Consider the following 13,598-nt stretch of genomic DNA (forward strand, 5'->3'; position numbering starts at 1 on the left):
ATCTGAAAATCAAATACACAAAAGTAATAAAAAATATTTGAACAATATTTAGTAATCTTATTTTGTCCACTTTCTTTTTTTTTTTTTTCTTGACTTGAAAACAGGTATCTTCACTACAGAAATACACAGATTCACAGTCTTCCTCTGTAACATGAAAATATTTAAGAGCAGCAACTTAGTAGGAAATGAAAATAGATGTTACCTATTTCTGTACCCATATACTCTTCAAAATTTCCCTAAGATTACCTTAGGGAATATTCATCAAAATATCTTTTAATTAACAAAATCCCTATTGCTTTATGTTATTTTAGTTATCTTTAACAATAAAATTCTCCAGCATTTTAAACATGCTCCAGCATGTATAAAGTATACCCAATGTTAAAGCCTCTTTACCATTCATGGTGTGGCCATGTGATATTTGCTTTTATTTGCAGCAAACCCATATTTCAAACAAATTTACACACTTTAAAGTGTGTAAAGAATTACACACTTTATGCCTCCTTTTTGTACCTACATATATTAAATATTTGAATAAGCAAAAGAAAAAAGATCTTTTCTCCTAAGTATGATGTGTTTTCTCATTTAATTTTTGGAAAGCTTTATTGCTTATAAAATCAAGTGCTGACATCCTTATGAAAATAGGGTTTTACTCTTAAGACTTACTAGTAAGACCTACTTTTCTATAGCTGATGATTAATGAACTGCGAAGCACTGGAATATAAAGAACACCTTCTCAGCCCTTAATTTATAAGTAGTTTTAAAACAATTCATCACATCATTTCTGGCAAAGTGAAGAAAGAAATCATGCAGATGCCACAACAATCAAATGTAAAACATTGGCATGAAGGTGATTTTTTGTTTCCATGAAGTCTTTAAACTTTTGATGATATTAAATATTGAAAAACTAAGATAAAAGCTGATTGACATGTATACATTTAAGTGTCACTAACCTAATTCTCCATTTTCAAGTACTTCAAAAGCAGTCCAGATATCATCTTTGCTGGGAATAATTTTTTTGATTCCTAAAACATCATTAGTTAATTCCTCTGCTTCCATCAAAGGTGATACCTGTAATACAAATTGAGTCAGTTTACAATACATTTCAATTACTGATTTCTGATAGAGTTTTTCAAAGTCTTCCTCCCTGCAATTGCCCTAAGGGAAAAAAAAAATTACAGTAAATATATGAGCTGGAAACCCATAAAATATCCTTCAGATTCAAGCAGGTTTTCCTTCTTCTGTTCTATAAGATGAAGTTATATTTTTAAGATGACTCTTAAATTGGTAGCTTTAAAATCGTTCTCTTTACTCCAGAAAAATATGGGAAAAAAATAGCTTTGATATATTTTCTTGGGTGTGGGAAGATAAATATTAGAGAAGCACCATTTTTTTTTTATCTTAGCAATGCATATTCCCATTTTTATTCCTATTTTAAAAAGCATTTCTTATGTGCATATGTCCATCTATGTATACCACATACCCCATATATGTACAAACAAAAGTGTTTGAGAGCCATATGCTGAACAGAACAAAAAGGAAAAAAAAAAGAGAAGTGTAATAAAAAATAACAGAATACTACTACATGGAGATGCAGGTGTTTAAATACACTGCTAAACAGAAAGGTCAAAAATCTCTATTATAGTTAGTAACAAGCTTTGGTTTCTTAACACTTAAAGAAGAGAGCCACAGCAACAAGAAAGGAGGAATGTCATTTTAGTGGTCATAACTAAAAATCAAATAAAACCAACATTCATTGTGTATTTGTTAATGTAGAGTTGGGAAAATTTATACTGTTTTATACTACAGCAAAACTAAAACAGGACATCTCCACTTTAAAATAGTATCATTTTTCTTAGAATTTTTCTCAAAAATGCAAAAATGCATAAAAATCAGTCTTTACATAATTTAGGCAACAGAGTAAATTCTAAAACAAAATATTCAAAAGAACAGTGATAAACATAAATTCATACTTTCATTGTGTTCTTATACAAAAACATATATTAAAATAAATGTGATACACTTCCAAAAAAAGTGCTTTATAAAAATCACTGTATAATTTTTACACACTAACCCTGATTATAATACTGCAGTCTGGCTCCTTTCTTTCCACATAAACTTCAATAAGCAAATCTCCAGCCTGGGAAACCTAAAAAGAAAGAATTTAAAAATTTGATTGTTAAAAATTAACATTTTAAGTAAGGAGAATATAATTATTTATCACAGATTCAGGAGAAAAATCCAACCCCTGAATAACTCCTACATAATCATATCAAACAAAACTAACATTAATTTACAAATATAGATTCAAGAGCAGGAAAATTAAGAGAGACATGGCATAAATGGAAATTTTAAATTTACATTTAAGACTACAAAGACTAAGACATGAGTGTATCTCAGTGTCTTAAACTTCCAGACCCGTAACTCTGATTTGAAGGTTACTCAGGTTCACTTTAGAATCAAAACAGATTAACAGAATTTAAAATAATGAAAAAGGACTGTAACTCCAAAATTACTTAGTTAAAAGTGAGATGAAAAATTACAAATAACAGACTATTTTCAGTCACACAGCCATATGGACATATCAAGAAAATAAAAATTCATTACTACAAATAACTATTTATGATTTTTAATCACAATAAAAACTTGTCATTACCTAATTAAAGAAAGAATTAAAACAAATACTCTTGATATCAACCTCTGTTAAATGTAACTCTTCAAATTTGTTGGAGAAAAGGCTAGACTTTGCACACAAGGCTAATGGGGAATAATCAGCTAAAGCAAATTTATGACATGTATAATAATTTCATATACTCAAATATTATTTAAGAATGTCTAACAACAAATAACTCAAATTAGAAAGGAAATAATCCAACATCTTATGATCACAATAAAAAGTATGATTTATGAGAAGGGATGTAACAGTTTTCCATTGTTACTAGGTTTGCTCATCTATGACAATAAAATTACCTTCATGGATGAGAAATTATTTTTCTAAAGTTAAAAGTGTCTCATATTTTGCCTGCTCTAATTCCCTTTTAGTACAGTCATAAGCATCTTCAAAAGATTGCAATTCATCTCCAGTACCAAAAAGTATTTCCTAAAAAATAAGTGACGATCAGAGCATAGGGAGAAAAATTAAGGCAGAAACAGGGACTCACCAGGTGTACCATTCTATTAATAGGCAAATATAAAGAATTAATAATCAAATTAACACTAAGATAACAATTTGTGTCTTCATTTTTGAGAACAGTATTTAATTATTTATATACTACTACAAACAGAGGAAAAGGTTAAGAAAAGTATATAGAAAGACATATATTCATATATATATATATATATATATATATATATATATATATATATAAACAGTTGAGCTTTGGGATACATTTTGACCAATTTACAGAAGCTAAGATTACATTTCTATAGCAAAGTAAGTGGCAGCGCTGAATTTTAAAGAACATTAACATTTTGAAAAACAGCAACTTTTAAGTTAGTTTCATCTTTGAGAATAGAAAACTAATGGAAGCATTTGTGAGGAAAAGCATTACAAAGCTACTTTGAAGAAAGCTGCTTAATTATAGTGGCACAGACTCAAAAAGGCTCATTTAGTTATAAAATTTGCTTTTCAGATGATATTACAGAAAAAGGTTGGAAATAAGAATGAAGCTGACACATGATTTCCACTGGGCTCACATAAACAACCGTATGGAGAGAAAATGTGATGTAAATTACTGCAACATCTGGCATAAGTATATGGTGGACAGAAAATGAAAAACAACTAATGAAGTGCCACCTGGAACAGAACTTCAGTGACATTTCAGACATGTGAACTTTGAGTAATTCAGCAGAAATTCAGTTGAGTTGTTCTCTGAACATTCTGCATCACCAGAGATAGTAATACTGGGGCAACCTATATGTTCCAAAGTATTAAGTATCTACATCACTGATGTTCCCACATATATGCACACATTTTGATGCCATGATGCCCAACTATCAGTTGTTAAATGTAAAGAATTCTTACAATTCTTAATCGTATCTGCTTGAGGCCTAAGTTGCAATTACCCATGACATTTACACAATTACAGTGCTGCTGTTACATCATCAATTGCACCACATCATTAGTTTTAACCCTAACTGGAAGCCTGTAGCAAACTGCTGCAGAGAACTGATGAGGAGAGTAAGAAGGTGAGCTGAGCCACTTTATCTCACACCTGGTTCAAGCATGACTTAGCAACTGTGCAGTGCCTGGGGTGATGCTGCCTCAGCGATGAACAGAAGAACACCCACACCTAAGTACAGAGATGTCAAGGCCTCACTCCCTTTTATCCATGCCTAACTGGACACTTACCTGAGTGTCTTTCCACTTGGTAATAAAACTGTTCTCTATGTCCATTTGTTTGACTTGGTCTTCATTTATCTGTATAAATAAATAATTTTGGAGTGATTAATAATAGTTATGGTAACAATTGCCAATACCACCAATCATCTTCTTATAGAAATGGGAATGCAAAATATTCTATCGATCAGAAACAGCTCTTCATTGATGGGACTCATGATTATAAACTTAATTGAATACTGAACATTGAAACAGAAGGGAATCAATGAAAAACTGCAAAACAATGTTATAGTGGCACAGTCAACTCCAAATCAAAATGGCCAATACAAAGTGCTGTTAGTAGTAGCTTTTCTGTCCAATTGGATTTAACATTATTACTGAGTCTAAGGAACAAAACAAATTGTAATCACAGCTCGGAGACTAAGAACACAAAATCCTTCCATGCTTCAGTTCTGATCAGACCTATAAAATTTGATTAGAAGCATTATTTTAATAATCATAATCATAAAATTTTCTTAAATTTAGTAAGCTTTTGACAGCAAGGAGAATGAGCATCATTTTGGAAAACAGTAGCTCATAGCATCCCATAAACAGTCTTTCCTACACAGGTTAAACTAACTGGGAAATAAAATCTAAAGCAGGCCAAAGAAAAACATCCACTGAATTAGAGTTCAAAAATCCTGTAAAGCCTCAGCTCTTGAACTAGTAGGAAGACCATTTTAAAGCAGACTTTTGTAATTTTGAATCTCTAACATCTGAGCAGGTAAGATATATATGAATATACCTACATGAAAAAGTTGCACATAATTTTTAATTAGATCTTCAATTACATTGACTTCTTCACTAGTTTGGCCTTTAGTTTGAAATAAGCAAGAGGAAAACACCACAGCTAAATTCTGAGGGTTCATTTGGTTAATTTCAGAACACTTCTGTACCCTGTTGAAGGAAAAAATAAACGTATTTAGACAGTTTCATTGGTTCCTTTGATTGTCTGAGGCTACTTTACAGAATATGGAGAGCACTGAAGAAAAGGTAATCACATGAAATGCAATGAAAACATGTACTATTACTTATTTATTCAATGTGTGTTTATACTCTATTTCTCATTACAAAAATTAAAACTTTCTATCTGCATTTCAAGTGATATCAAAGCTACTTAGAATAGAAAACAACAAAACCAGAATAGAATACCTGAGTTAGAAGGGACCTATAACAATCACCTAGTCCAACTGCTGGATCGCTTAAGGGCTGACCAAAAGCTGAAGCATCTTGCTATGGACACTGTCCATCTGCAGTGACAGGTTTGGATCATCCATCATCACTCTCAAAAGCCTGTTACAATATTTGACCACCCTTTTAGTAAGAAATGCTTCCTAATTTCACGTTGGTATTTCTCTGGATGCAGTTTTGAACTATGTCCATGCACCCTACCACTGGATACCAGGGAGAAGAGATCAGCACCTCCCTCTCCCCTTCCACTCCTCAGGAAGCTGCACAGAGCAATGAGGCCACCCCTCAGCCTCCTTTTGTCTGGAGTAGAAAAGCCCAGAGTCCTCAGCTACTCCCCACAGGCAATTTTTTCCAGCCCTTTCACAGGCATTGTTGTCTTCCTCTGGATGCATTCAAACACCTTTAACTGCAGACGCCAGAACTGCACACAGCGCTCCAGTTTCACTATATTATGTACAGCAAGTACATCCTACAAACTTGAGATCAAAGATCAAACAAACTGTGGAAAAAAATTAGGTCCTTCTTATTTCCTATCCCTATGGTAAAGCTTTCATATCAGTTCTGCTGTTTACATAACATGCCCTCTTTTAAAGGCAAATACTTTAAACTACCATAGAATTTTGGCTATTAAATGCATAAATTCATACTACTTTCAGAACAGATGCAACATCATATTAATATCTCTAACTAAACAGCTTAGAAACTTCTTAAACCCAATATGTAGTACAATCTTTATCCAAATAAGGACACCAATCAATTTCATAATCACATAAATATTTTTAAATTACACTGGCTATGTACCTATCTAATAATTGTAATATGTACCTGTCATAACTTCTGAACACAACATCCTGTAAAGAGAACTTTCTACACATTCTATACTCCCTGCAATTCACCAAAAATACAATTTGACTTGTTCAATAGATGATATAACATAGACCAGTATTATTTAACTCTGACACCTCAGAATCATCCTGTCACTTATTTTTTACACATTTTCTGCCCCTTATTTGATCTAGAAATAAGTCATGACCTTTGGTGCTTAAACAAGTTTGTATTTTGGATATTCTCTACCACCTACCTCAGTTGTAAAATGAAGCACTGATGAGAAACAGAAAGGGTATGTAATTCTCAAAGTTATTATGTGCAAAACAGATTGTGGAGAAGGACATTTTCACTGACAAAAATATTTTAATTTCAAGAACCATTTGCAATAATCCTCTGGAAGACTAGCAGACTGGAGTAAAATAAAATTTCATAAAGAAGCTACATCAAAAATTACCCTATTTGGACACATACACTGGCAGCCCTCTCTCTCTGCAAGGCTGTTCCAATCCATTGATTTTTATAGATAATCTACTGCTAAAATACAACCAAAGAAAAAACACATTATCAATTAAAGGAATTCAAAAGTAATTAATTGCTGTAACTAGATAAGTTTTTGTGATTACTAGCTAATGAAACAAGCTACATTTCATATATTGTAGAGTTGTACTGAGAATGCATAATAAGAATTTCTCTGCTACAATGCACTATTTGCAATGACCTGTAAAGATGTTCAATTAAAGCAGCCAAAGTTGCTCTATTGACTGGTGGAAGACTCCGAATAAAAGCTCTGTACTTCCTCACACGCTCCTTTTCATTCTGTGTATCTGCCAGAAAATAATAATCGTTAAGCATTAATAACAATGCACACTAAAAACCAACAGCAGTTCTCATTAACTGTATCAGCATCATCTAGTCTTTTAAAATTACTATTTACCAAATCAACCTCTTTTTCAAAAAGTCAATGCTGACAATGTACTATTAAAAAAATCTACTATTGTACACCAGTTCAGAGAAACACCAATAAAGAGAGACAGTTCTATATTCAAGCACCATTTGCCACTGTTTAAGACTAAGGCCCAGAACAGCAATTGCATTTTCTCTCAAAGTATATTTAATTTGTAGTTTGTGCATGTACATGTATGAGTGCAACAGTGTATGCACATATGCCTATGTACTTCTAAGAGTTACCAGTAATGAGAAAGGAAAAGATATTTTTATATTTTAAATATGTGCTGGACAAGTGTGTGAAGGCACAAAGTAGTTTAAGGATCTAAGAATATGTAAGACTGATTAGAAAAGAGCGAGGGGAAAGGGCTGATAAATAAGCCACATATAGCTGAACAATGGCATGGCCAATGGCAGGAATTCCAGTTTTGGGAATGACAGTATCTGAAACACAGCCACAGCTCTCTACCTTAAGTCTGCTGCCCCATGCTGCCCCCTTATGCTCAGGGCATAAACAAAGTTAATGCAGATTGTATTTAGCTAGTTTTCTTTTCCCCCTCAGTCCCTTGCTTCTCTCAAGTTTCTCAAAAGAAAACACAGAAATCTTCTGGATGATTGATGGTGCTCTCCACTAACTACTGACTACGTTTTGGTGTCTTTGGTAAGGAAGAAAAAGTAAGTAACAAAACAACAGTTTAAAGGCCTTCTACTCCATTTCCTTAAATGTTTTTTAGTATTTCTAGAAGTTCCTTCTGTATCACTTAACAGGACAGGATTTTCTGTTGTAAAGCTGAAGAAGAATTTTAGCCATGTATACATATCAGGAAGGGGAATCATTTTAACACCAGTAAAAAGACCTGACAAATCTAAACTGCCTCAGAACTTATGTTTTCTGATGCAATTAATCATGTGGTAAGTGAATAAATGCTTAATATTTTTTTCCTGTAGTCTCTGAAATTGAGTTTAAAGGTTGAAAATATGTAATACTTTAATTTCCTGAAACTCTAGTGGCTCATATTAAAGCAACATCCATATAGTTGAACCTAAGTAAAATCAAATAGGAATATGCTTTTAATATTTCTTTATAAAGACAAAATGTGCCACACAGAAATATGCATATGTGACTCCTGTTCATTAAGATAGAAATTCATATTCTGTCAGCATTTCCCATGCATCTCTTACTGCCGTGCCTGCAATTTTATAGCTCAGTTTGGCAAGGAAACCGCTTGTTTCTTGTCGTTTGCAAATATTTCAATATAGAGACTAACATTTTAAAAGAACATTATAAAAATCATCTCTGATTAACATGCGTCTATTGCAGCCGTGCCCCAAATATTTTTTCCTCACTACATTGTTTTGCCAGTTATGAAATAACATAGGTCAACACAGGGTAAGTAAATTAACAGCTCCCTCAAATTTGATACTGGAAATACATATAACATTTATTGTATTGAATACCTTACCTAATGCAGAGATCCAGAATGGATAAAGTTCTTTAGTGAGAAGGGCATCATCTATTTGAGAAAGAAAACTTTTCAGTACATCCGTCACATCTTCAAGTTGATGTTTTCCTGCTCTTAGTTTAACATTTCTTGCATCTTTTTTGAAGCTTTCCAGCAGTTCGGCCACATTGGAAGAATCCCCATTCTTAAGATAGATTTGCTTGCTACCTAAACCTAAGGCACAAAAATACAGAAGAGAAAAATAAATTAATGTAAAATTAAGTATTCTTTCAAAAAATTCAGACATCACTATATGGAAATTATATGTGGCTGCCAAACAATTATATGTGGTTGCATTTCCTAACAGGATCTTTCTAATCTTTTACATATGCTCCCTTTATTAGAGAAAACACTGCCAAGTCTTCTTATACCCAAGTAGACCTCTTTGCAAAAATACTCATCATAATAGTAAGCAAGCCTGGGATCACTATTGCAAGAGTAATCTACAGGCACTTCAAATCCCCAAATCTCTTCAGGGCTTCCTAAAACAGTACTTTCAAAAGGCACAGTAAAGAGAAGAAGTTTTGATTATAGATATTATATTGCACATAAAATACAGCTGCTTTCATGAGAAAACTCCTTTTATTTTATTACTCTATGGATGAACTCAGTTTAAGACTGAAAGTATTATTGCATTCATCCAACCTGAAATATTTTATTCTTAAAAGCCTCAGGTTAGTAGAAAATACCCTTTTTTCTGATTTTTCTCATTTTTGGAAGACATCAGTCAGCTACTATTCTTATATGTAAAAAAAAATCACTAAAGTCAAATTAAAAAGAAAATGTATAGTTTAAAACAAAGTCATGACTACCTTCAATCACTACATGTTACTGTAGTCAAAACTTTTGTTTTTTAAAACTTTAGTTCTATTGCTAATAATTAAAAATAATTTAACAAAAGCTTTATTTCTTACTTTTAGGCACTAGGTGTAACCCTAATACTACTATTTACAATAGTGCTGTGTTACCCTATCCAAAGGTTATTTAGTTGAACTTCCATGACTCAAATAGAAATTAGGGATCTCATACTGACAGAGGTTATAGACACATTATCCCAAAGACAGACATGTACAGGGTTGAAATGCATGTAGCAATCTCACAAGAAAACTCATGAATTTGCACTAGTAAAAGTACACAAACATCATCTGCATGTAACCTAATGCCACAGAAAGTTATGCTCGTAAAATTTACTTAAATAAATGGCAACCAACTATACATCCTTAGGTTATTTCACTGCAAAAACAGCAGCCTAAGACTGAACTCAACTCCACAGTTAATGCCAGCTTCCAAGATGTGTTCAGACCACAGCTTTTCCAGATTTGCAGACTTCGTTTTCTGGGCTGAGTTGTCTGCACTGGGGCAGTGGACCCCAAGGCTGAGTTTTGTAAGGCAAACAACACAAAATTTAAAATAGAAAAGTGTCTATAAAGGGTATTTACCATGATGTATTTCCCCAAAATGGCCATTCTCACATGTGGTAGTGTATTGCACCATCTCATTAAAGAACAGCAAGGCTAATGAGGGGCATAGTTATACTTTAAGTAATATATAAACTCATTCAATAGGACTTGGTACTAGGGGCGCTTAGGCATTACACAAATGATCTTAGCTTGAATAAAATCCACTCTACTTACCATACTGTGTAACAAACGCTATGCAGCTGTTCACTATAATAGGGACATCATTTTTGCTGAGCTGCTGATCTTGTAGTGCATTACCATCTGTACCTGCTGCTTTTTCAATTGCAGTATACCAGACCATGAAATCCAGCTTTGTATGGCCATGGATGTATAGCGTTCTGAAAATTATAAAAATATTTTGAGTTCAGGAAAGAAATTAAAAACTAATGTTATTGTACCATGGCAACAAAGCAGATGTTCAGAAAAGAAAAAATATATATATATATACTTGGAGTAAGACATCATGGCACCTTTTACCACATAAAGCTGTGACAGTAGTCTATTGTTACAGCATCTTTTTTTTCCAAATTCATCTGTATTACCAGTGCCATAAAAAATGAAAGAAGATCCACAAACACTGTCACAAGCCTTTGAAAGAACCTGCCAGTATTTTAATAACTGTTCTTCAGTTTTGCAACTACATTATGCATTCATATGTCCAAGCCATGGCTAAGAAGGAAACAAATTTAGAGACAACTTTCAACACTGTAAATAGCTTTCCTTCTTTTGTATTCACACCTCAAAACACCCCAGACACCCACCAACCTCTGTCTATAGAGTAGCTGAGACATACTTCTCTCCTTACACAAATATCAAAATGATCACCCACTACCACAAAGCTAAGGAACATATATGAAAAAGCTATGAGCTGAAGCAGAATTAGTTAATGCAGCACTTTGCCTGTGTCTCAAAGCCCAGCCTTGTTCCGACTCTTTAAGCATGCTAGAGTAATCTCCTGTGTGGCACCCTGACAAGCTGGCTTCTAAGAGAAAATATCAAAATTGAAAAGTTTAAGGGGGTATGTCCAACCATATGCATGTGTGTAATAAACAGCTGTTTAAAGTGTTAAAATAGTAAGCAAACTTTTGTACATGTGTTGTCTTATCTTTCACTAAAGACATGTAAGGGATCAATTTTATCTAATGACCATTTTTTTGCTAATTAGGATAAGTCAAAATGCTCTACTGAACTTCTACAAAAACAGTTTCATGTAAAGAGAAAATATATTTACTTTGATCATCATTTTATATGATGAGGGAATACTTAATTTCATTTCTTTTTGTTAATATCTTTCAATTTTGCTTTTATAAATGTTTCCATTCCAGCACTCTTATCTTGGTAGGAAGTGGGGATGCAATCAGTGTATTACATATACACAGCCAGGATCTAAACTTTTCTCAGGATCCACCATACAGACTGAGCCATAAAGCAGCAGAGTAGATGAAACTAAAATATTTCATCCCACTGGACCACATTTTTAGGAAGTCTTTATGTTAATGACCACATATGCTTGTATAGTAGAAATACAGTCTCTCTCTTCCACTAAGAAAAAAAAAATAATTTTCAAAAACTTCTATTTTTGCAGCAAAAGGAGTGTGCCTAATTCAGTGCTGTCGAAAGCTTCCTTAAGACTTGTCAAAACAGGTAGTTCTCAACCAATGCCTTCCAAAGAATACATCACCACATTTTCTGGTATTGCAACTGCCATACATATATAAGGAAAGTAAAAGGTTTTAAGTGAGTAGAAAAAAGTTTGACAGTGCAAGATACTTTAATCATTTCCTACTATTATTCACAGACCAGAAGAGGTTAGGACAATGATTTATAAAGATTTATGGTGCTTTCCAACACAAGAAATGTACATACATATGAAAATTACTGGAGGTTTGTTTCCCCGCAGAACAAAAGGATAAATGGAAGTCTCAACAGATTATTTTTTATCCAAAAAATTATGATATATACAGAAAGCACATAGTGTAAAGTGAAAATATTATTACTTCTAAACAAGAAAAGGGCAACTCTGCTGCATATCAATGAATTGATACCAGAGGAGGAGAGAAAAAAAATACTGTACTAAACTTCAAAGGTCATATGAACTTATCAACATTTTTCATAGAGATACGAAAGTCTAATCATGTGCCTGCCAATCAATTGTTGTGATATATGAAATACCTAAGCTATGTGGAAAAGATCACCTTGTATTTTATGGATCTTTCCATCTTCCCTTCAATGTATCACGTTAGAAAAAATATTTCAGAAATACAGAGTGATGTTCTCATTGTTTTCTAAAATTTAAGAAGCTGTTGAGCTCAATTCAGTTACAGGGGAAGAGGCTACTTAATAATTAGCAAAGAAATGTGGTATTTGTTGAAGTTGTAGTCCCATGGGACCAACACAGGCATGAAAGAGAACTTGCTGGTAAGAAATATAAATATGAAAATCATACCACTATCACAGAACCTGGATTGTTCATAGAAGGCAACTAATTATTTTTGAAAAAATTATACTTGCCCAGTCAAAAATTTTCAGAGTGGCATCATCAAAAAGTAAGATAAAACAGAGACACATTTGCACCACAAGAGCAAAGAAGGGAGAAAAAAAAAAATAAACTAGTGCCAGACACATTTGAGAACTCAGTCAATTTCCCATGGAAGTGGCTTAAAAAGCTCATCTCAAACCTCAATCATTTTTGGCTGACAGAGAACACACCTGGAATAAATTTAAAACAGAAAAACATAAAACAATTTAAAAATAAGATGTTTAAAGCAGTCCTTCTCAGTTTAGTCCTTCCAGACAAATGTAACAATTTTTCCCCCCTAATTGGAAAGAATTTTTTATCTCCTTGAACCTGGAAGTAATGAAAAGAAAAGGGGAAATAATTCCCAGCAGAAGAGCAGAACTTTCCTCAAGCACAGTAGAAATCTTCTACAGAACTTCATGAAACAATGGAGATAACTTTGCAGATTTAACCTCTGTGTGTTCATGTCTTTCATAGAGTTTTCAGACAGAATTAGTAAAAAATGCATGCATTTCTCACTGAACTAATTGTCATTATCAAAATATAAAGTAATATTAAATCCAAGGCTTAAGACTAAGTATAAACACAGGCTAAAATATAGTGATGTCCCATGCAGCACAAAACTGAGGAATTTAAAGAACTTATAGAAACAATCAGGATTGAAAGAATTTGTACTGTAATGTTTATGAAGATCTACCATGCAGATTACCAACTATTTTCCACTCAAGCAAAATGCATTCCTTCAATACAAATGCACTGCCTTCTATAGTATGTTTACA

At 33.1% G+C, this 13,598-nt stretch overlaps 1 protein-coding gene across 10 annotated transcripts in view; it reads right to left on the reverse strand.

Moving 5' to 3' along the window:
• Positions 1-13,598, reverse strand: part of ARAP2 (ArfGAP with RhoGAP domain, ankyrin repeat and PH domain 2) — a 144,134-nt gene that overhangs the window by 53,855 nt on the left and 76,681 nt on the right. For all 10 annotated transcript variants that reach the window (XR_014955079.1, XM_085578571.1, XM_085578573.1 and 7 more), the window contains 7 exons: positions 10,476-10,639; positions 8,803-9,015; positions 7,113-7,218; positions 5,125-5,272; positions 4,349-4,417; positions 2,072-2,146; positions 951-1,068 (listed from right to left, as the gene is read on the reverse strand). Coding sequence is in view for 9 of the 10 variants with exons in the window: in XM_085578571.1 (XP_085434697.1) it covers positions 951-1,068; positions 2,072-2,146; positions 4,349-4,417; positions 5,125-5,272; positions 7,113-7,218; positions 8,803-9,015; positions 10,476-10,639 (893 nt within the window). In the remaining variant the exon portion in view is untranslated. The remainder of the gene's footprint in view (positions 1-950; positions 1,069-2,071; positions 2,147-4,348; positions 4,418-5,124; positions 5,273-7,112; positions 7,219-8,802; positions 9,016-10,475; positions 10,640-13,598) is intronic.

This window comes from Lonchura striata, chromosome 4, assembly GCF_050655825.1.
Source record: "Lonchura striata isolate lonStrDom1 chromosome 4, ASM5065582v1, whole genome shotgun sequence".
In the NCBI taxonomy this organism is placed as follows: domain Eukaryota; kingdom Metazoa; phylum Chordata; class Aves; order Passeriformes; family Estrildidae; genus Lonchura; species Lonchura striata.